The sequence below is a fragment of the Pituophis catenifer genome, unplaced genomic scaffold (genome assembly GCF_029215685.1).
Source record: "Pituophis catenifer annectens isolate HBS135680 unplaced genomic scaffold, rPitCat1.0.hap2 SCAF_2, whole genome shotgun sequence".
Classification (NCBI taxonomy): Eukaryota; Metazoa; Chordata; class Lepidosauria; order Squamata; family Colubridae; genus Pituophis; species Pituophis catenifer.
This window is the reverse complement of record NW_027256882.1, coordinates 136,597,836-136,624,694: the sequence shown is the minus strand read 5'-3', so window position 1 is coordinate 136,624,694 and position 26,859 is coordinate 136,597,836. Positions and strand designations below refer to the sequence as shown.

Here is a 26,859-nt window from a genome sequence, read left to right as displayed (position 1 = left end):
TCAGTTAACTATGTATACAGTAGATATGCTATGAAAATAGCCAAGTGGTGCCTTTGGCTGTGGGCCAAAGCTATGCAGTGAGTCATCTTAGTGAAAGTGTTTGTCACTACCAAGATTGTGGTGTTACCTTTTGACTTTGATATATTATAAAATCCTAGGATACAGTGGCCCATGGATGTGTTGGGTCATGTAATGGCATGAAAAATCCCAATGATTTGCCTAATAACATCTTTTCCTCTACCACTGGTAGAACAGGAGGTGACATACTGACTTACCGTACATTATCTTGGATTCATGGATACCAAAAATCTTCACAAACGATTTTGAAGAAACCAAAGTTGCATGCAGCTGGGCTATCGTGGCATAGCAGCACCCTTCTCTTAGTTCTCGATTGTGGTATATCCTGGCCCAAAGTTGTTCTTGGGATTGGCATGAAGAGCTTGAAACTGAAGGCTGAATTCAGCAATGTTGTTCAGCAGGGGGCTCTGCTGCATTAGCAACAGTGTGGTCCATTTAGCAGAATCTCCTGATAAACCAATGACAAATCCAACACTAAGTCTGTCTGAGGTAAAATATTCACTTCTTAGACTCATATATAGGTTATACTATGCCCAAAAGGCATGAAACTGAGTCAGTACCCCATTAAACTTTTCTGGGCATGCTACTGAATATTTCTGGTCTGTGTGGTATGGCACTGTGGCTGCTGCCTGCAATGACTAGACTTGCAGAGCTTGTAGCTGTGCTTTAAGTAGCACCACCTGCTGCATGAATGAGAGTTTTTGGCGGCAAGTTGATCCATGACAATTTTCATTGCTATGTGGCCAGTAGTTAATTACTCTCCCTAGGTGACTAGGATTTAGGCTGGTGTCAATCTGTTTTGTCCTGGCCCACAGAAATCAGAGATGTTACTAATAGACATACTTCAAAACATTCTGTTCTGAAACAGAACTCTGATGGCAAAAGATCTGAACAACTAAGGAGGCAGCTAAGGGGTTGAGGTACACGATGGTGATATACAAAGAGAGTTGTCCCCACAGATCTGTGAAATGCGAGATGCCTGGCTCCTCTTATGTAGTAGGAGTGGCATGACCAGGATTATTTCTCTTGACAGGTCAGGGTTTTCTGGCCAATAGTCTTTGTTCAGCCCTCCTCTTCTCCTTGGTAGCTCCGCCTCTTTGATTTCTAGTGATAACTGTCTTTCTTGGTTGCTAAGCAACTCTTCCAGCTGAATTCCCTCAGGCTGATGATTCTCTTCCTTTTCCAAGACTGAACTGGCCACTGCGCTGAGAGATGTTGTGAAAATCATTGGTTGATACCTTCACATTCAGATAAAGCTGTTTCAGACTGCACTCCAGTGTCATTCTCACTCATAGGCATGTGATCATCAAAATTTTCTCTATAATGTATATTTCTTACATATAAGTTGTCAGCTTTGTTCTAAATTAAAAACCAAACTTCTCATTACAACCGGATCTTCTTCTATCAGTTTTCCAAGATGCTGTATTTTTACTCCCTCAGCCCAATTTTGTTCCATCTCTTCCATTCAAGGAAGTGGGAAAAGCAAGGTCTTTGATTGGTGGCCGAGTTTCTTTGTTGTTGAAGGGAAGCCAAGAAAGAAAACACCTGAGGTTTCACACACTTACTTTAATGCAATCAGGATACAGAAGTAGTGAAACGTAATTTTAAATTGAAGAATACAGACTATCGATGTTCCATAAAGATTTCCCGAAAAATAGTATCTACAAATTGCAGCAAGTACCTAGAGCAAAAACATTTTTTCCTCTAATTCTTTGACCATTTGGGTAGTCATATAAAAATAAACTAAAGCTTCACCTCAGGAGAATCCTGCTTCATATTCCTTTGGATATAGTTTAACTCTAGATCATTGTCACTTTATTATTTAAGAAGTTTCCTGAGTTCAGATATAACAAGAAGTGTGGTTTGTTTAAAGACAGAATGGTTGTTTCTGAGCTTTTCCTTATAGGTTTAAATATGGGAAAGAATGAGTCAATAGTTTGGCTCATTCACAAAATAAAAGCCACTGCTCCTGTTATGTGTATTCCAGAAAATAGGAAAAAGTGACAAGAAAAGATTAGAATAAGACTAAGGCAGGAAGGGGACAATTGTGTAGTAGTACAGAATTGCTCTGCCCTTGATCTTTTTGTGGGGACAATCACCACCTACATCTTCTCAGTCTTTGGGCACTTTAGCAGAACCTGCATGCTGAAGCTCCCAATTAGTTCAGAACACATGTCTGCCTCCAGGATATAAAAAGACTTAAGTTCTACAGATAAAGGCTAAGTTCTGCTTTTCTCAGCAGAAAAATATTTTACCCAGAAGCAATATATAACACAACAATATCAATGTCCTAGAAAGGGCAGGGAGCATTTTAGCAGAGCAAGACTCTAGCCTTAAAAGAAATAAGAAAACTGACTTCTCTGCACCTCACTATAATAAGTTCTTAGATTTCAGGTCTACTTAGAAGGTACATCTTCACAACTATTTTTTTTTTCATTTTGCAGCCTTAGGCAAGCTTCAAGTCTTAGTCCTTATCTATTAGAGGAATGCTATGAATAAATCCAATAAATTCATAATTAGATCACTAATGCATCTAATTGTTACTCATTCTTGCATCATAGTACGGTTTGTTATTTCTGATTGTAGTACCAAAATGTTAATACCTTGTGTTAATAGCTACTCCACTGTGAAAATCAAAATTATGTATGAATAATCCTCACAGGGATGCGGTAGCTCAGTGGCTAAAACACTGAGTTTGTTGATTGAAAGGTCGGCAGTTCAGCGATTCGAATCCCTAGTTCTGCGTAATGGGGTGAGCTCCCGTTACTTGTCCCAGCTTCGGCCAACCTAGCAGTTCAAAAGCACATAAATAATGCAAGTAGAAAAATAGGGACCACCTTTGGTGGGAAGGTAACAGTGTTCCGTGTGCTTTTGGCATTTAATTATGCCAGCCACATGACCACAGAGATGCCTTCAGACAGCGCTGGCTCTTCGGCTTTGAAACGGAGATGAGCACCGCTCCCTAGAGTCGAGAACGACTAGCACATATGTACGAGGAGAACCTTTACCTAATCCCCACACAATCTGAACAACTTCCAGACATATGCTATAGCATATTCTGAATCTAGATGAGATTTCTTATAGCTTACGTACTATAAGTTTACACATTACCTGCATGAAAATGAAAGATCAAAATCTTGGGCAAATCCAATTTAGGTAGCAAGAAATGAGAAAGAGCTCTGCTAAAAACTAGAAAGTTGCTGCCAGTCAGAGTAGACACAATATGTGGCCAAATGGAGAATCAGACTGATCTGTTTAAAACAGATTCTTATGTTCTTATGGAATGAAGAGATTCCATAGTCTATAGAAGAGACTACTATAGATACTTTTTGCAGTGTATTAGCCCAGACAAATAACCTATATGAAATCTAAAAGCAGTAGACAATTGTTTGATTAAACTGAGAGACATTGCAGAAAAAAAATCTGAAGAGTCTGCTTCTACCCTGTGTATGTGTGTGTTTGTATGTGTGTGTGAGAGGAATGAAATAATGAACAAATGAATGAATGAAAGTGAACAAGACTTCAAAATACTTAGATACAGCTTTCTGTTTGACTATGTAATTATTTCTCTGGATCACCTGTTTTGAAAATCTGTTGTGAGATTAACTAGGAACATTTGGATGAAAAATGTAAACAAATCATCTGTCAAGACTGCTGAAGTTTCTTCCCTAAGAGAACCGGCTGAAAAAAATTACTTTCTCCTCAGCCTCCAAGAACATTGCCCTATCTACTATACCTTAATAATTACTTCTGGAAATTTAAATGCCTTTCTTTCAGCATCTTGAGTCCAGGACACCTCTCCCCCCCGAAACACCCCCCTTTAAAATGATGTGTACTAAATATTCCATTCAAAGAAAAAGAAAACAGGCTCAGGCAAGGCTTGGGTCTCTTCAGTATTTCTTGTTGCCAGGATTATTCTTGTTGAATAGGCTGACCTTGTTGGCAGAGGAAGATTCTAATTTCACTTTATCCATTAAGGTTTTCTTAACGGCAGCTGGGGAGACTTTCTCCTGGTCAGCTAAGCACTGTAGTTCCCTGTTAAAGACAGAGAATGGATTAATAGATCAAAGAACACAACTCAAGGGGTGTGTGAGAGGGGATTTCTTTTTGCTATGTGCAAGCATACCGTGTCCTGATGCAGGATGCCTCCACAGCATTGATGAGCAGTGAGCGGAAACCACCACTCTCTAGGAAATGGAGAGCATAGATGGTAGCACCTCCTGGTGAGCAAACATTGTCCTTAAGCTGTCCAGGGTGCTGCTCAGAATCCAACAGCATTTTGGCAGCTCCCTATGGTATTGGGTAGACAAGACAAAGACAACTTAGGGGATAGGAACAATAAGTTACTTTAACCTATATTTAGCTGGATCTTTGAGGGAGAAAATGTAAATTATGGCAGACAGAATTCCTTAAAACTGCAAATTGGTCATTGAATAAAAAAAAAATCTGACTTGTCTCACACATGATTGAATGATCCAATAGTATTTCTGTTTTTTGTACTGTACTTTCATAGGTGTGTGGTAATAGGGTCCTTCTTTGAATTTCAAACACGTTTTTTTAAAAAATAATTTGACTTTTTTCCTATTTATTAGGAAGCAGAGTAGTCAATGACCAGTCTGATAATCACAAGCTAAGATACTGACCAACAAGGCTTGAGCTCCCAATCGGACCGCTAGCCTGCGAGGAAGGCCCATCTTCACCCCTCCATCTGCCAAGGCATCCAGGGCTGTGAATGCCTAGGAAATCAGTAGTTAAAGAGAAGTAAACATTCTGGAAGTGGAACATAACAATGCAATGTATTTTTCTGATTATCTAAATCATGACTATTATCCTTCTCACCTTTCCTATTACCTACTCCTATTGGTATCTTATGACTATTAGTTGTTGGTTGTATCTCATGATTTATGATTGTATCTTATGATTTATGATTTATCACTGTTGCTTGTATGTATACTAAGAGTTTATGCATCAGAGACAAATTCCTTGTGTGTTCAATCACACTTGGCCAATAAAGAATATTCTATTCTGTACAGCATACTTCACTTAATCCTCCAAGGAAAAATTGAAGGCAAACAAGATCCAGGCAGAAGAAGAACATAATAGCTTCAAAATCTAATGGACTGGTTTGGACATAACTCAGCAGCACTTTTTCGTGTGGCTGTTAATAAAAATAGGATCGCCAACATGATTGCTGACATCCAATGACGGATATGGCACTGTTCTAATCAGAGTTCTAATCAGAGTTCCTCAATCCAGTGCCCTCTAATTGTGCTGCAGCTACAATGTCAAGAACTTCCAATCAGTACAGACTGAGGCAACTGCTGTATTCCAGAATTTTAACAATGGATCCTTGTGGGTAGCCTAGGACAGTTTGGAATAAATCATCTAGAACTCCAATAGTTCTAATGACATCTAGGAAATGAAGCACTTGGTTATAAAGCCTCATTCTCAAATATTGCAAGCCAATCTGCTGCCTCGTAAAATAAGATATAGCATAAAAGTAGTTACATTTCTGCATATAACCCTACCCTCACCACCACCCAAAACTTTTATATCCTTTTTGAAGAATACAGCAAAGATATGGCACATACATAAGCAGGTCCACTGCCACTGAGTCCTGTCACAGCATCTATCAAATCTTCTTCCACTTCAGTGCAGAAGCCCACACTTGCCATCAGCTGTTCTAAGAGCTTCCCATCTTCCACTTCTGCATGTGTGCCTGTGGCATAAACGGTGGCCCCTTCCCGCACAATGACTGGTGTATTAGTCATGCACCTGATCACTTTTGGGGTGGGGCAGAAGGCAGAAAGTTTCTTGAAACAAAAATAAGAGAAAATTGAAGATACTTAATTCAGAACTTTTTAAAAAATTAGATCTGACAAGTGCTGTAGAAAATCCAACTGTGCCAGGTTACAGACAGGTAGGAAAGAATGTTCCATGTTTATTTGGTACCCATATAATGTCTCTTCATATTTTTAAATGAAATATGTTGAGGTGAGGGCAAAGAGTTCAGCTAGGAACCTATTCTTCTCCCTAGGCACTTATTTCTTATTCATATATCAGAAGATCCTTACAGAAGAAATACTGAAAGTTTTAAAAGCATTGCATCTTCATTTCCCAACTTGTCCTCCAGATGCATTGCAATTCCATTTTCCTAACCGAGGGACTGATCATTCTAGAAGTTGTAATCCCAGCACATCTGGAGATGCCAAGTACCAAAAAGCTAAGTTATACATAACAGACTCCTGCCAACTGCCCCATTTGCAATTTAAGGAATGTCCATAGGGTGGCATATTATATAGGATAATTTATCACAATTTATGATAATTAGGAACATTATGAGAATTCAGTCAGAATAATCTTATTAAATGTATACTAATGTAGAACAACTTATGTTAATTTATTCAAGTTGATAACAATTTATTAATTCATAATAATTTAGCAATTCATGCTAATTTATCCAGATAAGAATAATAATTTCTGATAATTTATCCAGTACAATAATTTATGATAATTTATCTGGGATAATAATAATGATTTATGATAATATATAATTTATCCAGGACAACGATTTATGGTAATGTATTAAATTCTGGTAATTTATCCAGAATAATTACAGTAATTTATAATAATTACATCATGATAATTTATTAATTTATGCCTTACTAATTCATGATAGTTCATCTGGGTAATACTCATAACGTATAATAATTTATTCAGGGTAGTAATGATTTATAATAAGATATTAATTCATCATTTATTGGGTAATACCCATAATTCATGCTATCTGGTGTAATATTAATAATTTATTACAATTTATGCTAATTTAGAATAATTTATGCTATTTTATTCAGGTTGATAAACATAATTTATTAATGCCGATTCATGTAGGGTGATAACCAGTTTACTTACAAAGCTATTTACTAGATCATTAACCGAAGATACATTTCCTCTTCTTTCTATATAAGCAAAGCAATTATATTTGTTGCACTATTACCACCACATGATTAGTTTGTTCTTCAGAAATGTCTGCTAGCTGCCCTTCCCTTGCACATCTCTAGGCTCAAGAAACCTAATACAGATGAGTCAGGGGTGAAATGCTCCCAGTTCGGACCGGATCGCCTGATCAGGTAGCGATGGCAGCGGGTGGTTCGGAGAACCGGTAGCAAAAAATCCATGCGCCCCCCCCATGCCCAGCTGAGCTGTGCAATCATCAGAGGCTTTTTTTTTTTTTACTTTTAAAAGCATTTTTTCTGCAACGAAAAAATGCTTTTAAAAGTAAAAAAAAAGCCTCTGATGATTGCGTGGCTCAGCTGGGATCGTCAGAGGTTTTTAAAAGCATTTTTTCTGCAACCTCTTCTGCTGAAGAGGTTGTAGAAAAAAATGCTTTTAAAAGTAAAAAAAAAAGTTGGCAACGCCCACTCAGTCACATTACCCCCCCCCATTACACAGCACCCCCACACATTACTTTTAAAAAATGCTTTTAAAAGTAAAAAAAAAAAGTTGGCAACGCCCACTCAGTCACATGTACCCCATTACAAATTTTACATTTCACCACTGAGATGAGTGCTGATTCTCACCTTTTCAATTGAGTTGATAGTGACACCAGCAGCACACGAGACTACAATATGTCGATCTTCTATGTCTGAGCCAATTTCATCCAAGATAAAGGGAATTATGGGAGGTTTCACTGCTAGAAACAGGACATCACTGTTTTTAACCGTCTCCTTGTTGCTTATGGTGAAATTTACACCCATTTTCTGGAATTAAGAAATTGCATAGCAATTGATGAAGTACATCTTTGTGTTGAGATTATAACAAGGACAATAGAATTAAGCATGAAACGAGGCAAGCTTGGGCACACATTTATTTTCCTAGAACTACAAAGGCAAAATAAACTTGATAGAGTAAAGCCAAAATAATCTCACATCTTGATTTTAAATGGGCAAAAAAAATGAGGCAAACGTAATTCAACTGTTTTGACTACTGGGGTTGAGATGAGGTTTTTTGATCGAAATAACTGCACTAGTTTGCAGACAAACTGAGATAGAGAGGAACTTCTTGGGAAGAATCATATATCCTGTTTGGAACATGTTCAGTATCTAGATGTATATTCAATTTTTACACTTATGGTAGTGCTGTTTTACCATTTGCTATGATGACTCTAGTACAGGTAGTCCTCGACTTACAACAGTTCATTTAGTGACCAAAGTTACAACAGCACTGAAAAAAAGACTTATCATCATTTTTCACACTTACAACTTTGTAGCATCTCCATAATCATTTGTTAGCTGGATTCACTTAACAATTGTGGCAAGAAAGGTTGTAAAATGGGGCAAAACTCACTTAACAAAGTCTCACTTAACAACAGAAAATTTGGACTCAATTGTGGTCGTAAGTTGAGGACTACCTGTATTTATATATGAAAATTTTATAAATACATTTTATAATCAAAACCACAACCTCAGATATTCTGCAGTTTAAGGACAGGTCTGATCTCAACTAGATTCTAGGAATATGATACTCCTGAAGATAGAAACTAAGGACTAAAGAATGCATTGTGGACACAAATGTAACATGTAATTCCTTTAGCAATGCCACCATAAGTAATGATAACTGACAGAAGCAAGGCGGTGACTGAATGTATCAAATCTTCTCCATATCTATTCGAGAATATCTATTTGCAACAGAAGAAATAAATAAAAAAAGATTATATCTTCCTCACAAAAAGTATTTCCATACTAGTATCTCATGCTAAAGTTATTTTTTCATGTGAAAAAAAACAACTATTGGTAGGCCTCGAGAAACGACTGTAATGGAGCCTGCCCATTATGGTCATATGTCATGGCAGTCTTTAGGTGAAAGGTGTCACCTAATGAACCCACCCCCACTCTTCCCAGCAGGATGATTTGATTTAAATCAAGTCGATTTAAATCATGATTTAAATCACTAGTAAAACAGGCTTGATTTAAATCAAGTAGATTTAAATCATAATTTTTAAAAAGCAACTGTCGTCCCTGTCCCGCAGTGGCTCTTCCTCTGACCCGCTGTTGACTCACCGACAGTCCCATTCACTTTAATGCGGCAGTGACACAACAAGGTGAGGGACGTGGCAGACAGCAAGTGAGTGGATGCCTGCTAACAGGCGCTGCCGTGATGGATCTGAAATAACAGGTACTCTTTAAATGTAAGGACTCATTCTTGCTGGTAGTTAAAATCTTTAATATTATTATTTGCAAGCAAAATGAAGGTTTCCTATTTAGCCTGCTGAGCTTGGATTCATTGAATGAGTTTACCAAAAATATAAATTTTGCAAAATATACAGCTTCATCTTACATAACTAAGCTCCACATCATTCTGAATAAACTAAATTATTAATGTATCTTAAATAGAAAACTATCTTTAGACAGATTTTTACTCCAAAAGCATTTTATTAAAATAAATTTGATAAAAATAAAAAAAATCCAATTTAATTTTTTTTAAAAAATCGATTTTTTTAAAATTAAATTTTTATCTACCCTGCTTCCCAATGAAACATAAAAAGAACATGTGGGTTGCTAAGTGGAATGTGGGGTGCCTCCTGGGTGGGGGAGGCTCTTCGAGGCTTCATACAGGCCCAAGCACGCCTGCCCTGGCCCTCCCAAGGCCTCCCCCATCACTGACACCCCATGCTCCACTTCCTGTGCTTGGGTCCTCACATGCCTTTTCCCACTCCCACCGGGTCTTCCCAGACCTTAGATCTGATTCCCATCCCATCACCAGGCCAAATACACTTCTTCTCATTTAGCTTTTGAAGAGCTGAGAGGCCTTCCAGGATGCTGATATTATTTTCTTTTTTGCATGGCCACATGGCACAGTTCTGAAAATGGCCATCATTTAGTCCCATCCGTAAAATGGCAGCCACATCCGATTTGCTGTATTAGGCTCACTGCCACACATCTGCAGGACAAATTGCTTCATTTTGCTACCTTAACCAAGCTCTGCACAGAGCTGCAGAAGCTTTCTGCAATGATCAGAAGCTTCTAAGGCACTATGCTGCAGAACTCTCAAAGGCAGCAAAATGAAGTAATTTCTCTGATGGCCGCCATTTTGTCCTTCCCACAAATGGGTGAGACAAAATGGCCTCCGCATTTGGATCACCATTGCCTGGCCCAGGGACACATAGCCTGCTTGCCTTCCACAACATGAGGTCCGGAGAGCTTCAAAAGATGGGGCATGATGGATGCATTGGGAGGAGGCCCAAGTGCTGCAGGGTTTCAATGGGTGGGAGGGGGGGACTGCAGGCCTGCTACAGCCATCGTAACTTTGAAATGGGGTTATATGTGATTTTGGGTAGTCTGTCATAATTTCAAATATCCATTAAATTTCCTGTTGTACCTTGAGGATCCCCTGTATATGCTTTTCTAAGTAACATGTAGCCGTACTTTTTTCTCTCAATTTTTCTTTTTTATATGAATGAAATGTATCCTAATTCTAGTATAGGAACAGAAAAAGTTCTGACTGGGAAATTTAGTTCCTGTAGACATAATATCAGAGCTAAAAAAATCTAAACTATCTCAGTACATGGATGAAGCATGAAATGCCCAAGTTCTTATTGGAACTACAAATCAGTATTCTGGTTTATGACTAGAAGTATGCTGCTCTCTGTTGTTGCTATCATATCCACTGGATCCCTCTGCTAATAGTCACAGTTAAAAAAAGTTGTATGCTCTGTGGTTGGTGACTATGATGTATAAACTAGGAGTTCTACTTTATTCATCTTGGAACAAGCCAGACTGGTGCCACAGTTTTGTTCTTGGCATCAGGATATGGATTGTTCCTAGATGAACCAGCAAGATTCTTGTCAAGCTATGTAAGGAAATCAAACCAAAAAACACCTGATTTGTTAGCTGGATTCACTGCCAGGAGTCATCAGTGACATCAATCAAAGCAGTGTGCACATCATATATGAAGAGTTCAGTATACAAACATAGCTACGGAGAGTTTTATGAGTGTTTTGAAAGCAGAAAAGAGGCATTTTAATATTTCAAATACTATAACCTACCCTCAAGCCTGATACTGTTGGGAGATCAGTGTCTGGTGAGCTTGCTGTTATCTTGTGGGCAGCCAAAATCCCTAGAAAAATAAATATTATGTTTCATTTTGCTATAACTTCCTATATCTTATTCAAGTGATGATTCAGTTCTTATCAGAGGCATTAGTGTTTTATAGCCCCACTTAGATGGGCTCTTCCAGTGGTGAGAAAGTTCAGATGCGGAGTCCCACCAGGCTGAGAGAAAAGGAAGAGGAAGGTCACTCAGCCATTTCTTCCATGTTATAGCAGCAATGTAGGCCATGTGAGGAGTTCCCTCCTCTATTTAAAGTATCATATTCTCCCCCTCCTGCTTGACTACTTGACTCATAGGGAACTCATCTCCCCCTCCCTAGTTGCATAAAACCCTTTCTTTTTATCATAACTGACTAAATCAATCTAGATGACCACTAGAGGACACTAAAGGATCTTTTTCAGTATTTCTTTACTGCTATCTAGCTCCATTAAATTTTTGCTGCCCAGCTCTGATAGTCCTACTACCAGGTTTGTTAAAGCCTAGCATAACCTGCTCTGCCTGCCTCCTCTGTTTTCATTATATCCTTGCCACTATCATCACGTCTCTTCTAAATACACCCATTTTGTTTTTCAGTCTCTTATTCAATTTGCTTTTACTACCTCTTATCCAATTGTAGATTTTCAATTTTTTTAAAGTGAAGAAATACTGAAATGTATTGATAATTTTTTTAAAGTAAATGAACATTCAAAACTAAGATAATAGATAAGCAGGCAAAGTTCATGCAGAACTACACCCTTCAAAACTTTGTTTTTAAATCTGTGGAAAGTTCTGTGCTGTCTTTTGCAATGTTTGCAGTTTCATGACCAGTAAACCACTCTTCTAGCCTGTAATTATACTATTTCATAAGAAGTAAAAAAAAAACCACATAGAAATTAGGAGGTGGTTCTAGGGTTCTGGTTGCTGTGATATGAGTATTTAAATGCACCTCGGATTCTCCTAAAAATATAGCATACATATATCTGCTTGTATCTCATTAACATTTTCCCAACAATACTGTAACAAGTTAATCTGGAGAGAGTGGTAATATAGTAACATGAATTCCAAAATACAAAAGGGGATTAGTTTCAAACTTGTATCTAACTCTACTGTATTTCAACAAAAGTAGCACTGTCTTCATTACAATAAGCTCATTATACAAATATAAAGTATGCTTGAATCAAGGAAAAAATAAAAATATGAGAGACAGATAGATGGATACCATAAGTGACCTGGATAAAAATTTAGTATCATTTTTAACGTTTCAGAAATATCATATTTAAGTTGCACATTACTTGATTACACATTGCATGCACATTACTTGATTACACATGATTAAATAACACAACTGGCTTCGTCTGCACAGTATACTAAACCAAAAGCAAACAAACGACATGGCATCTAACATACTGTGCAAATGTGTAAGAAAGTTGCAGAATTAAATATAACACTGGTCAATCAGTGAGTTTATTGCAAATCAGTTCCAATTTCTTGCACTTGTCTACCTGCTGCCGTGAAGCCCCTCGCTAAGGAAAAGGCGAGCTGCCCCGCACCGATGAATCCGACACTCATGGTAACAAGTTTCCAGAAGTGACCTAATGGATCCCTGGTATATAAAAAAAATGAGAATATCAACTAAACGTGCCGGTGATAATAATATAATTCTTGCAAATTACAGGAACGGTCTTCAGGTTTTGCACTGGATTTAGAGAATGGGTAGATTCAAGTATCTGGGACAAAAAAAAAAGTTTAGAAGGGCTACTGCAGGATTCCTAACTAACACTCATCCTCAACTTGACATCACAGCTCGTTTAATCTTTTTCCTTTCTTGGAGCCGGCTCCACCTCCCACCTCCCACCTGCTGCTCTGCTTTTCTGCTTTTCCTGTCTATCCTACGGTCCCTGTCCCTTAAACCCGATCTTCCATTCCCTTTGCATCGCTGATCGATCCTTTCCATACTCTTCAGGTTCTCCACTGACCCAGCCTCCCCCCTCCCTCATACTTGTCTCTATGGAGCCCACTTACCCCCTAGCAAACAAACCTGATACTCCCACGTTGCTCGTTCAGAATCGGAGGTGGGGGTGAAGAGAAGCCGTGGCAAAGCACAGGACAAAGATTATTCCTCAGCCAATCCGAATGAGAGGGTGTGGCCTCCATGCCTTCTCCTTCAATCAGCTGCTGAGCAAGCTCATCGCCTGCTAGCTATTGGAGTAAGCTTTGTTTGCAGTTGCATCAGTCGAGCTTCCACGGAAGCCGCGAAGGACTGATTTCTTCGAGTGATGTTTTTTGCCGGGAACGGCTGCTGCATCCTGGGCGTTTCCATTATTAGTACGATACAAAACGGGTTCACGATTGCGCTGTCTCCTGGGAATTGTAGTTTCGGGTGGGAAAAAAAACGTTGAAAAAATAGGTGATAGAAAAATAGTGATGCCTCTTAAATGCGGTACTTGATTTGGAATTAAATTTGCATGGAAATCACATCGTTTGATCTGACAGCAGTATTTTCTTAACTGCAATGCTAATTCAACTTTAGGGAGGACGTGGGATTTCCAGTAAGGTATTTTTAATACTCGTCTTGGGTATATGCAGCGTCTTGAAAACTGAAAAAGGAATTTCCAACTCTCATATAAAATGAATTCATTACGGAAGAGTTATTTGAATGATCTGAAATAGTCCTTCACGAGTTTCTAAGTTGTTTATTCTCTTGATCATTCAGGTCTATTCTCTATCTTTCTCCCTTCTCAGCTTCCCCCATCTCTCTATATAAATATAATTTTTATTAAGAATTTTAGTCTCTACATGGGGCTCCCCTTGAAGAGCACCCGGGGGCTCCAACTGGTCCAGAATGCAGCCGCGCAGGTGATTTTTTTTAATTTTTTTTTTAATTTTGATTTATATGCTGCCCTTCTCCGGAGACTCAGGGCAGCTTACAATGCATTAAGCAATAGCCTTCATACTTTTGTATATTTATTGCCCCACAAACTGGGTCCTCAATTTACCTACCTTAGAAAGGATGGAAGGCTGAGTCAACCTTGAGCCTGGTGAGATTCGAACTTACAGTAATTGCAGACAGCTGGTGTTAATCACAATGCTATCAGTCTGCTGAGCCACCAGGCCCTTGATTATGGGAGCGTCATGGTGCTCCCATGTAACACCTCTCCTATGTGAGCTGCACTGGCTCCCGGTGGTCCTCAGGGTGCGATTCAAGATGTTGGTGATCACCTTTAGAGCGTTCCATGGCTTAGGGCTGGGATATTTACGGGACCGCCTTCTGCCACTGTTGAGTCCTCGCACTTACAACACGCGGCCTTGATTGGCCAAAATGCATGGACTTGCCTGCGGGAGAATACTGTCTTCCCATTGGTTACTTAGTTTGACAGCTAAAGTATAAATAGCTGTCAAATGCCTAAGTTCTGTTCTGTTTCTCACAAGCTTCTACAGCTGTTGTTAGCAATAAAGAGTTCCTGTTTGATCTTAACCTAGTATCGCCTCCGTTAATGGACCCCGGGTCGCCTTACAGAGCAGCCACCAAGAGCCTCCCACTGGCCAGTACGTTCCCACAGAGAGTGGCTCCTCCGGGTGCCATCGGCCAAATAATGCCGACTGGCAGCCCCCAGGGGGAGAGCTTTCTCTTTGGGAGCACCTGCCCTCTGGAACGAGCTTCCCCCAGAGATATGGACAATTCCAGACTTACGTACTTTCCGTCGGGCCCTCTAAACCTTTTTATTTCATCAAGTCGGGCTGGCCTAATCTCTCCAATTGTGTATTTTAATTTGGATTTTTAATGGGGGATTTTAACTGTTGGGCCAAATTGTTTAATTCATTTTTAAATTGTTTTTATATTTTGTATTTGATGTTTTTTTACTTCTGCTGTTCACTGCCCTGAATCCTTTGGGAGAAGGGCGGTATATAAATTTAAATATTATATTATATTATTATATTACAGCAGTAAAAACTAACAGAAGCAAAACAAAATACAATGGGAAAAAAGGATAGAAAATGCAGGGAAAAAGGAAAGAAGAAAGGAGTTACCCTGTAGTAAGATGAGTAGCCAATAAATTAGCTAAACAAATAAAAATATAATTAAGAAAAAACAAGTATATAAAGAAGTTTACTCATTAGTTTTTTGGTCTTTGCCGCAGTTGTCAGCTCCACTTTCACAGAGCCATCTTCAGTTTGCAATACCCCTACGGAACTCCACTTATTCAGGTTTGTAAATACTTCTTGATCTCACATGAGCCCTAAAAATAGTCACACACACACACACATTCTTTTTACGACCCTGTAATCCTTTCCTTGGAGTGGGGTCAGAGGGACTAAATGGAACTGAGCGTTTACTGGCCAAATGCCCTTCTTGACACCTACGTGAAGTTCGCAGCAGATATTTTCTCTTTGCATCCTGATATAGATATAGATAATATTGATATTGTGGCATAACAGAAAGTTACTTTTTTGCCTTTGCCTTGTCTGCTAATATTACTATTGTTTTCTATTTTTATTGTTTCCCTTAATGCTGTTTTTTTAGGTTTCTTTTTCATGATTTTTGTGGAATGCTAACTATTTAAAAGGTTTTCCTAAGTTCCAGGCAAAACAAAGTGTTAGGGAACTATATTGTATTTCCAGTTGCATTATGAATATGCATTTCCTAACTAGATGTTTTAAATAAAGAAATGGCTTTTTAAAAAGGATGATCTCATGCTTAAGCAGCGGTTTGGACTAAAAAAACCCCAAGATCCCTTTAAACCGTATTATTCTATGTCAGTGATGGTGAGCCTTTTTGGCACCGAGTGCCTAAACTGGTGTGTGCACATGTGTGTGCGCATGTGTGTACTTGCGCCAGAGCCCTAAAACTCAGAGACTAGCTGGCTGGTGCGCATGTATGCACCAGCTGATCTTCACACGTGCTGGAGCCCTGGAAACTCCTGGGGATCCTGGGTTACCGGCATGCATGAAGACCAGCTGGCCGGTGCGCATGTGCACATTGGAAACCCAAAGACCAGGTGGCCAGCATGCGCAGAGGCCAGCTGATCTCCAAGTTTCTAGGGCTCCGACATGCACGAAGACCAGGGGTGGGTTCTAAATTTTTTTACTACCGGTTCTGTGGGCGTGGCTTATTTTGTGGGTGTGGCTTGGAGGTCATGTGACTGGGTGGGCATGGCCAACTGGTCATGTGACCGTGTGGCCATAGCTATGTGTATAGGGACTAAGAGGGCTGAAAAAAGTCATTTCTGACAGGTCCTCGCACTTTTGACTGGTCCTCACACTTATGACCATCCTTACATTTATGCCCATTGTAGCATTCTTAACAACAGTGTCATTCATTTCACAACTGCTTCTCTTCACCATGGTGACAAGATAGGGCAAAAACCATAAAATGTGAGGACAGTCGTAAATTCGAGGACTGGTCAAAAGTGCGAGGACCAGTCAAAAATAACTTTTTCAGCCCTCTGAGTAGTCCATATGCACAAAAGGATACAGCAATAGAGAGGGATGAAGGAAGGAGAAGAGAGATGGAAGAAGGAAGGAGAGAGAGGGAAGGAAGAGAAGGGAGGAAGGAAGGGAAAGAAAATTAGTAGGAGTGAGGGTAAGAGAGGGAGGAAGAGAGGAGGAGAAGGAGAAAGAAAGAGGAAGTAGAGAGGAGAAGAAGAGGGGGAGAGAAAGTAAGAAGGAAAGAAAAGAGAGAGGTGGTAAGTTTGAGGAGAAAGATTGCTGTACAATAAAAAAGATGAAAGGGAAGAAAGCCAACCCCAAACAAATATAAAAATATTAAGATAAAGAATGAATTGTTAAACTTTAAAGAATAAAAGAGAATATGAATAAATAGCAATAATTAGAAACACACATACAAACATACAATGTACTTACTTTGAACAGAGTATTTGGCCGGTTCACAAATTTAAACAGTGTTTAGTCATTTCAATTAAATTTATAATTTCTATATTTCCTTTTTGCCATATTTATTCCTCATCTATTTTTGTAAAAAACCAATATTACCCTTCATCCGCATCTCTAATCTTAATCAAATTCAATTTTTCCCTTCTATTCTATATTATACACCTTCCCATTATCATTTATTTTTATATCCATCCTCACATTGGTTAATTATGTAATATTACAGTTGTTTAATACAAATTCAACATTTTAATATAAATCAATTAATATAAATCAATTATCTTTTTGTATATTAATCAATATGAATATGAATATTCCAATTATTTCCATGCAATCCAATTTCTTACAAATCAATTAATTATATTTACCAATAATAAACAAAATAATTTCCCCCATATATTCCTCCAAACCACAACTTAACCATTTTTGCTTTCAACACAATATACAATTAATAGTATCTCAATTATTACAATTCCCTTGTTAAACAGAGCTTTTTTTCTTTTGTGTTTTAAAATCTTGAACTCTCCTCTTTTTCCCTAAATTTCCCATTGTTTGCACCTACCTTTTTTGGTGAGGAAAAAGAAAAAGAAATCTCTCTCTGCCTCATTTTGTCACGTTGTGGCAGAGCCTGCTTTCAGTTTTGTTTTTTCAGCATAGCTAGGGGGAAAAAAATCTGCTCCAGCACTCTTTGCAGCTAGCAACAGAGCCCTGCGCAAAACAGCTGAGAGCAAATCAGCTGAGAGTTGGGAGGCCGATCTAATAAACTTGTGCTAATTAACCTATGCTGAAGCTGAAAGAGGCTGTTTTTTCTATTTTTGCAGGCACCGGTCTACTCATTTGTTTTAACACTGATCAGCTGTAGGGAGGCCCTTTGAAGCCCCGCGGCAAGAGTTTAAACAGTTTTTTTCCCTATAGCCATCAGCTGGGACTCAGGAGGCAGCAATAGATTGGGAGTGGGTGGGGTAAGCGACCGGCGAGCGGGCCGGGAACCGGTTCGGGGGCGTGGCCAGCCAATCTTATTACCAGTTCTCCGAACTATTAAAATTTTTTACTACCGGTTCTTGCGAACCGGTGCGAACCGGGAGCAACCCACCACTGACGAAGACCAACTGGTACACCAGAAACCAGAAGAGCAGCTGGCGACAGTGCGCGTGCCCACAGAGAGGGCTTTGCATGCCACGTCTATGTTCTATGTTCCAGATGATTATAGTTAATGCAAGACACAGCAATTTGACTTCAGTATAATATAGTATGGATTTTCAGAAGAAGTAGATTGAATGGTTAAAAATGCTAATATGGAAGTAGCCAGCTTTATATTCTAATTCACTAACATTACTAATGTTTGCCTTCAGTGTGTGGTGTATGTGAAGCACCAAAAGGTCATATCAATTTGCCACTTTTTGGTGCTTCGCACAACTTACTATATCATCTGATTTTTTTGCTTTGTGACTTTATAAGATGGTGGCTACGTTGCAAATAAGTAGCTCTCAACTCACAGCATCTCTAGTGCTTACAATACATCTTCAAAATTCCAAATGGGCCAACCAGCCAGAAGTCTCTTACCCTAAACCATGCCGGATTCAAACCAGTGAGGACAAAAACAAACCAGATTCCCCACTTCTTCTCTTCCTATTACCTGTCCATTTGCTGAGAATTTTTATACAGGGTCTCCAGGGCTGCAGAATTCCCATATTCTCACCATTCCTGACTTGTCTCTGGAATGCTCACTGTGGTATTTCTGGAGCATCCTGTTGTGGTCCGCCAGCAGCCTGCGGAGCTGGCAATGGAGTCGGACAGCGATGAGGCTGAGGAAGACATGGGCCAATCCTGAAGGCTGGGGAAGGCCCGGATGAGGGCTCTGTGTCGGAGGCAGAGATGGGTCCAGGGCCATCGGGGAGTGATGTGCAGACTTTGGAGCCTCCAGAGGCTGACAGTAGAGAGGCAGAGAAACAGGAGGAGCCTGTTCCTAGTGCACGTATGAGAAGAGCTGCCAGAAGGCAGGAGCAGATAAAGCAGAGAGGACGACTCGGGAGTAGGGCACTGGTGGGTTGCCCCAGTTCATACCGGTTCTATAGAACCGGTAATAAAACCATCAGGAGGCTCCGCCCACTGACCCTGATGTCATCAAAATGCTTCTGCACATGCGCGCGGCCCCATTACAAACCGGTAGTAAAGGTAAGTAGAACCCACCCCTGGAGTAGTGCCAAGAGATGATTGGCCCCTCCCATAAGGCTTAAAAGACCAACAATGGCTCTTGGCCTCTTTGCCGGAAAACAACCATTGAGAGAATTGCTTCTTGTTTGGCTGTAGTTATTTCTTCTGTTCCTGAACTGTTGCCAAGAAAAGCCTTTGGCAGTTTGCCTAATTATCCCAAGGTCAGAGATAAACTAAAGACTGGTATTTTAAGGACTTTGCTTTCATTTCATTTAGAATACGCTGAAAATGAGTTAATTCTCAGCTGTTTTAATAAAATCTGTTTGTTTTTTGGAACTGTTTGCATTTAATATCAACTACGTGGGTCTGGGTCACAACACATCCATGGTCACAAAGCCGACTGCCTGTTAAGTTGTTTCTATATTGGTATGATATGATAGGCAAGTCACTATCCTGGTTTACATCACTAGAACGATGTAGGAAGTACAAAGAATAGCAGTAGCACCATTAAAGAAATTATGAACCTGAAATTCTCTAAAGAAAAGTTGCCCTGGAAAGAAGGCTACTATACAGAGATCCTGGTTTTCTTGTTATTACTAGAGAAAGCAGTACTGTAGATAATAACTGCCAGATAGACTTGTGCCTACTTGTTAGCATATTTGTTTTTACAAGGGTAGAGCTGAGCTATACTTCTGTTTAAAAGTATTGACAAATGGCTAAATCCATATACATCAAAATTTCTCCTCTTTCTCCCAGCCCACACTAAGGGAAGTGATTGGAAGACTACGTGACCTTGGGACAGTGGAACTGTCATAAATTCATGCTAGTTATCAAGCATCCAAATGTTGATCATGGGATGCTGCAATGGTCATAAGTGTGAAAAACAGTCATAAGTCACTTTTTTCACTGCTGTTGTAACTTTGAATGGTCACTAAATGAATGGTTGTAAGTTGAGGACTACCTGTATATTAAATTGTATTCAAGTAAGAAATATTTGAAGAGAATTTATGAAAATCTTTGCCCTTAATACTATGTCTACAATATGCAAACTATAAAAAGATTTAATTCGTCATCCAGAGGTTATATGGATTTCTGCAAATGTGATATAACCATCATTGTCAATTTCATGCAAATGATTTTCAGAGCGTATATAATACAGTATAAGTCATATCAGCTGTAGGCGTCTTCATGTATGTTATTGAATATGTTCATGATAAAATCAAGCTCTCTTAGTTCATTCCAGATATATTGCATTTCTTGCTAACATAATTTTGGGAAATTTAATTCAATATATCTGGTGGATACATCTGGTTGAAAAAGACTATATGGTAATACAATATTAGTCCCTTAATTTTTAATGATGTGTACCTCAAAAAAGCTTAGGATCCAATAAAACCTTGGGAAAAAAGTAGTACTCCACAGATTCAAAGAACTTAAGAACTATTTAATTCTTTGTATAATATAGTAGATAAGTTAACATCACTGTTTGAATTAAAGCTTAGGATGACTTTTCCAGCTGATTGTTTAGAACATTCCACAAATGCTCTTCTCTTTTTGCCTTGGAGTTCTGATGGAATTTATACTGTGAGGAATGCAATGGCATTCTTCAAACGATCAATGATGCTTTTAAAGGCAACAGGGCAATTTAAGTAGCATAGCAGGTGTGAGGCAGTTAATTCTTGATTTGGAGATCTCTCTCTCTCTCTCTCTCTCTCTCTCTCTCTCTCTCTCTCTCTCTGTGTGTGTGTGTGTGTGTGTGTGTGTAGAATATGTTTCTTTCAAATTGTATATTTTTAATTGGAATCAGAGCTATAATTGCAGTAATCCCCTCATTCCACCAAATTAAAATAACATCTGATTTGAGAAATTATATCATCATATCTTGTGCTTTCCCAAAACAATTGAGAATGGATCACTCTCTCCAAAATTAGTTCAAATGCACTTATGCCAGCCATAATGTATATTTATCTTCTCTGCCAATTCATTCATCAGATGATGAAATTCTGAATGCATGATTCAGGCCACATGAATGAAAGTGATCGTGTTGCTCTTTATTTGTGTGCCATTTTTAAGAGGGAAAGTCATATTTCAAATAAGATGTAAACGAATGCATAACATTCACTTATCTTCATTTACAGATAGTCCTCGACATATGACCACACTTGAGCCCAAAATTTCTGTTGCTAAGTGAGACAGCTGTTAAATGAGTTTTGCCCCATTTTACAACCTTTCTTGCCACAGTTGTTAAGTGAATCACTATAGCTGTTAAGTTAGTAACATGGCTGTTAAGTGATTCTGGCTTCCCCATTGACTTTACTTGTTAGAAGGTGGCAAAAGGTGATCGCATGATCCTGAGGCAACCTCATAAATATGAGTCAGTTGCCAAACGTCTGAATTTTGATCACATGACCATGTGGAGGCCGCAATGGTCCTAAGTGTGAAAAATGGACACTTTTTCCAGTGCCATTGTAACTTTGAACGGTCACTAAACAAACTGATGTTAAATCACGGACTACCTGTATTTGTTTATTACTGTCACATATATGCTGCCCCATCACACAGATTCTAGATGGCTTACAACATATAATACAGAGAATCCATATAAACCAAATTCCCCAGTAAAACTACTACTAACTTATAGCTTGAAACATCCAGTAAAATTTCAGTATAAAACTAAACTCAGAACAGTTTCCCAGTATCACTATTAGTGCTCAAGCACGTGTTGGTCATGTGACTGAGTGGCCGTGGGAGTGAGTGATGTCAAGTTGGCCACTCCCACCCAGTCACATGCCCCCACCTAGCCACACCTACCAAACTGGTAGCGAAAATTTTTGAAACCACTGTAGAGAAGTAGTCTGTCAATCAATCTAGGATACAAATATAAGAGACTTCCACATATTGCTCTGAGTGATAGTCTAAACTTCAAGAGCGGAGCAGGGATAGAGAAACACAGGGCTGATGCTGGAGAGCTCTTTCCAACAAAGTGCAAGACTGTGGCAGCGACTTCAAAGTAGCCCTAGCTGTGGATGTAACTCAGCTGTTGTCTAGCTTCTCAACTAGTCAAGTAGATTGCCTTTGCAATCTACTTGACTAGTCGTTAGATTTGACTTAGTTGAAAGACTTGACTGTCTTTCAAAGTTGTTAGTTTGTCGTGGGACTTAGATGACTTGCCATGATCTGGCCCTTCATAATCTGACTCTGCGGTCATCTGCTCTGCATATGGTCTCTCTTTTCTGCTTCAGAGGATTGATCGCCTGCCAACTCTAAAGCTGACAGCTCACCCGAAATTAATGGTGACTTCCCCTGATAAATATTAAATAGCATGGGGGAGAAAGCCATTCTTGTGAAAACTCTCACCAAAATAACCATGGGCTGATTCTTCTCCTTCATAACCATTTGCCATAACTATCCAGGTAGGAAGGAGCAGAATTATCATAAAACAGTGCCTCTAACTTTCCTAGGCAATATAGAAGGGTACCATGGTTAACAGTACTGAACACAGTAAAAAAATCTAGTGGACTAGGAAATGTGTAAATTCTTCACTTGGGTCCCAATGTAGGGATCATCAGTGTGAATAGTATGGTTTTGGATCCATCCTCAAGGTTGAACCTGACTGGAAGACAAGATAATCCACACATATCAGAGCTATTGATTAGGAAACTGTAATTACTGCATTGGCTGAAAACCAAGGAATGAGCAATGTTGCTCTTGTTTTTCTTTGGATTAAACGTACTTTAGAAATGCATACTTGTTCTGTAATATGTTACCACTAATTCTAGTGTGTGCAGCAAGGATTCTGAGCCCTCTATGGTGCATTAATGTTCATAATATGTATTCATTTATTTACATAGACATATTGTAAGAGAGTTGAAAGAAAGCAGCTTAAACCTTAAATGTTTTTTGTGGACCTTTACTCATTTGCACCTAGTATCATTACCTTCGTATTATTTCTAATCCATGAATGAGAGGACCTTATCCTTAAATGTTCCAGCATTAAAGTAGTATTTTCCCTATTAAATTGGCATCGTCCAATGTCAAGGTTAAGCCCAAAAATGGCAAACAGCAATTCAATCAGAGTTCAGTTCTGGTTGTTTAAATTCTTGTGCTTTAGATTTTTTAATAGATTTTTTTTCTAATTAGCCATTTTTATTTTGGTTTGAAATAGTTTATTCACACACATTTAACATAAACCATTAGGACAAACACATCAATTTCTTTAAAATAAATTTATTTAAATACTGTTTCACACTGTAGGATATCAACTATTGTACTATTATTTGCATCAAGATTGTTTTTGCAAACGACTTCTTAGCTGTAATTTAAGAACAAGCATATTTCAGGCAACAGGCACTTCATTGAATTCATTATAAAAGTATACAGGTCCTTTTTAAATGACAAGGCACACAACTTATTCAGTATATCTGGAAACTCTGAGAGTTATTGTCCCAATGTAAGTAGTCCTCAATTTACAACCATTTGTTTGGTGATCGTTTGAAGTTACAACAGCACTGAAAAAAGTGACCTATGACCATTTTTCACACTTATGACCACTTATGACCATTGCAGCATCCCATGGTCATGTGATCAAAATTTGGATGTTTGGCAACTTGCATGTATTTATGAAAGTTGCAATATCTCGGGATCTTGTGATCACCTTTCTCCACCACTTGACAGACAACATCAATGAGGAAGCCAGATTCATTTAGTTCATTTAGTTAGTAACCACGTTACTAACTTAACAACTTCAGTGATTCGCTTAACAGCTGTAGCAAAAAGTCATAAGTGGGGCAAAACTCACTTAACAACTGTCTTAGCAATGGAATTTTGAGCTGAATTGTGGTCGTAAGTCGAGGATTACCTCTACATTTAAAGGAAACCTAAATTAAATCTAAATAGGTTGGGGAAACCTGCCTTCATGTTTGTACCACATGTTTGTACCACACATAACAATCATTTGCCTGAATTAGTATACTTTGATCTAAAAGGCAAACATATCTTGCAGGTAGCCATAGTTTCCACAGGCATTTAGGTCTCCTCAGATTCTTTCTTCTTGAAGGACTGCGGATTGAGAAGGACAGTCTGGAAGTAATTGTTTTGAAAACATAGCAGCCTTTCTGTTGCAGTTGTCAATTACAATGTCAACATATTTTTCAAACAGCTCCCAACAAGAATACCCCAATACTCCCCACCCAGCACATGCATGCAGAAATTCTCCTTTGTCTGGAGGAATGTTGAAATTGAAATATCTTCATGATGGTTTAGTCTTTCTTCCCTCCCACTGTGGAATAGCTGACAATACCTACCAGGTTTATTACAAAGGTATTATGTTTTTCTTCAACAAAAATTGATCTTAGGATGGACAGATGCTTTTTTTCTGGCATTTGGACTGTCATTCCATTTCTGCTAAAGTTTAAATTACTCAGGAGTCCTTCCAACAAATAAGGGCTCAAAATCTATTTCTGAATTTGTAGAATTAGGTCGAACAGAACTGGATGTTACAATAAACCTGTCTGTGAGCTAGAATACTGAAGATGTTCCATCTATGGCCCATCAGACCACGTTACATGTTTTTTTCAAACCATCCAATTTTTCCCCATGGATGCACCTCAAGTTCATACTTTGCGTGTGACACTATTGGCTTTGTAATGGGTCCGAACTCTCTGATTTTTTTGAGTCATTTAAGATTCTTGTAGCATCAGAGCTGAGCATTAGTGAGCTGAGACAAAGCGGATACGCTGTGAGTATGCTAAATCCACCATGTAGAGTACTAGGTTCACATAGGTGAATACCGTAATGACCACTTGGTTGTCCCATGAACACATGGCTCGGGAACACTGGTAGGGACGTTGTGGAGAGCCATATTTATGATCAAAGCAGAAAACCGGCCATATCACTGCAGCGCTCACATACATCAGGATAGCCACGAAAGTGTAAACGACCACAAAGCGTTCAAAGGAGCATTTCAGCGTTGCTGTCTTTCCTGTGACGTTGAGAGCCACCACAACCACAGTCACCACAAAGCAGAAGCAGTAAACAGCCACACACCACTGGGTAGCTGCATACTTATTGTATTGGCTGTCCTTCGCCAGAGCGCCAAAGATTATACAAGCTACAAAGGATTGGACAATTTTCAAGAGGCCTGTAACTGTGGCCATGTAACTTGTCACCTGGCCTGGCTTGGCCCTAGTTAAAAACACTTCTGCGGCATATGCCCAAAACAGAAGCCCTGCAAAAACACTACTGGCAATGCGGAAGTTTCTCACCTCGCAACTTTTGGAATCGCAGTCAAACTGGATGTAGACTGGATAGATCACAGCGGCGGTGATGGACATGAGGGTGGCGAGCATGGCAAAGGCAGCTGTGAAATTCCCCCAGGAGATGCTTAGGTAGCTATGGAGGTGAGTAAACTCGCAGGTGAGGATGAAGACGGTGACGGCAAAGCAAAAGCACCAGATTGATATACAGAAAGAGCCATAGGCCGCGCTGAATCCCGCTCGGTGGGCCACAAGGCTGAATGTAGTACATCCAAACATGGCCTGCAAGAGTCGAACAGCTCCCACCCAAGAGGCCACTGCATCCACGTTGAGGTATGTCTTACTTGATCTCTCCATTGCTGGATCGGAAGTCCTAGATTCCCTTCGGTAGTTGGATCTCGTTTCCCTTGTCCTTGTCCTATCAGAAGCTCAGGGGCTAAGTAGGAAGTGCCACGAGAAAAAGCTCTGTATCCCCTCTGCCCAAATCTTTGCTGGCTGTTATTTATGCGGCAGGCATAGTATGTGTTTCTGACAGCTTTTTGAGACGGACTTGCCTCTGCAGTAAAAGTATTGACCTGTCTTTGTCTGTGCTGCAGTTATGATCCATCAAACCTGCCCTGCTGAGTTCTGCACACCAAGCACTCCGGATGCACTACTCTTACTTTTCTTCTCTGTCTCAACTGATCACTTTTTCCCAAGTGACTCACAGGAGGTTTGTTTCAGTTGCACAGCTGCAGGTCTCAACTCTGTGCTGTAAAGGGCCAGCATATAAATAGAAGACTATATTAATAGATTTATCCAGAATGGAATGAATCGCATGGGGTGTGTAGGAATGAGAAGCTGGTTTTAGTTACGTCCAGGATAGCTTCATGCCCCTTTCATCTTCGGGGCAGAAATAAACTAAAACAATTTGAATGGCAAAAGGCAAGTAATCCAACAGCAAACAAGGATGGGAAGGACATATAATGCAAAAATACAGATACATTGTATATTTGCATTAGAGGTATACTGCTTATACTTTTCGGTCAAAATGTTGAACTCATGGCATATTACAAATAGCCCTTGACTTACAGCCGTTTGTTTAGTGACTATTCAAAGTTACACCAGCATTGAAAAAAGCGACTTACAGTGGTGGATCTTGTTGCAGCATCCTCATAGTCATGTGATCAAAATTTAGACTCTTGGCAACTGGAATGTATGACAGCTGCAGCGTCCTAGGATCACAAGATCACTATTTACAACCTCAGCCAGCCTTCGATAAGTAAAAGTCAATGGGGGAAATCAGATTCACTTAACAACCATGTGATTTGCTTACTGAGTGCAGTGATTCACTTAATAACTGTGGCAAAAAGATTGTAAAATTGGGCACAATTCACTTAACAGCCGTGTAAATTCTG

At 39.3% G+C, this 26,859-nt stretch overlaps 2 protein-coding genes across 2 annotated transcripts; both read right to left on the bottom strand.

The window, feature by feature from the left end:
• Positions 1-1,672: 1,672 nt before the first annotated feature.
• PYCR1 (pyrroline-5-carboxylate reductase 1) lies at positions 1,673-13,262 on the bottom strand. The gene is made up of 8 exons (XM_070934679.1): positions 13,204-13,262; positions 12,668-12,768; positions 11,123-11,193; positions 7,659-7,838; positions 5,670-5,891; positions 4,722-4,814; positions 4,205-4,368; positions 1,673-4,113 (listed from the first exon to the last, which is right to left on the bottom strand). The coding sequence occupies exons 2-8, from the start codon at positions 12,732-12,734 to the stop codon at positions 3,969-3,971; spliced, it is 942 nt and encodes a 313-aa protein (XP_070790780.1). The 5' UTR covers positions 12,735-12,768; positions 13,204-13,262; the 3' UTR covers positions 1,673-3,968.
• A 10,237-nt stretch (positions 13,263-23,499) lies between these two features.
• Positions 23,500-26,124, bottom strand: MYADML2 (myeloid associated differentiation marker like 2). The gene has a single exon (XM_070934678.1). It carries the CDS (start codon positions 25,817-25,819, stop codon positions 24,917-24,919), a length of 903 nt encoding a protein of 300 aa, XP_070790779.1. The 5' UTR covers positions 25,820-26,124; the 3' UTR covers positions 23,500-24,916.
• Positions 26,125-26,859: the final 735 nt, after the last annotated feature.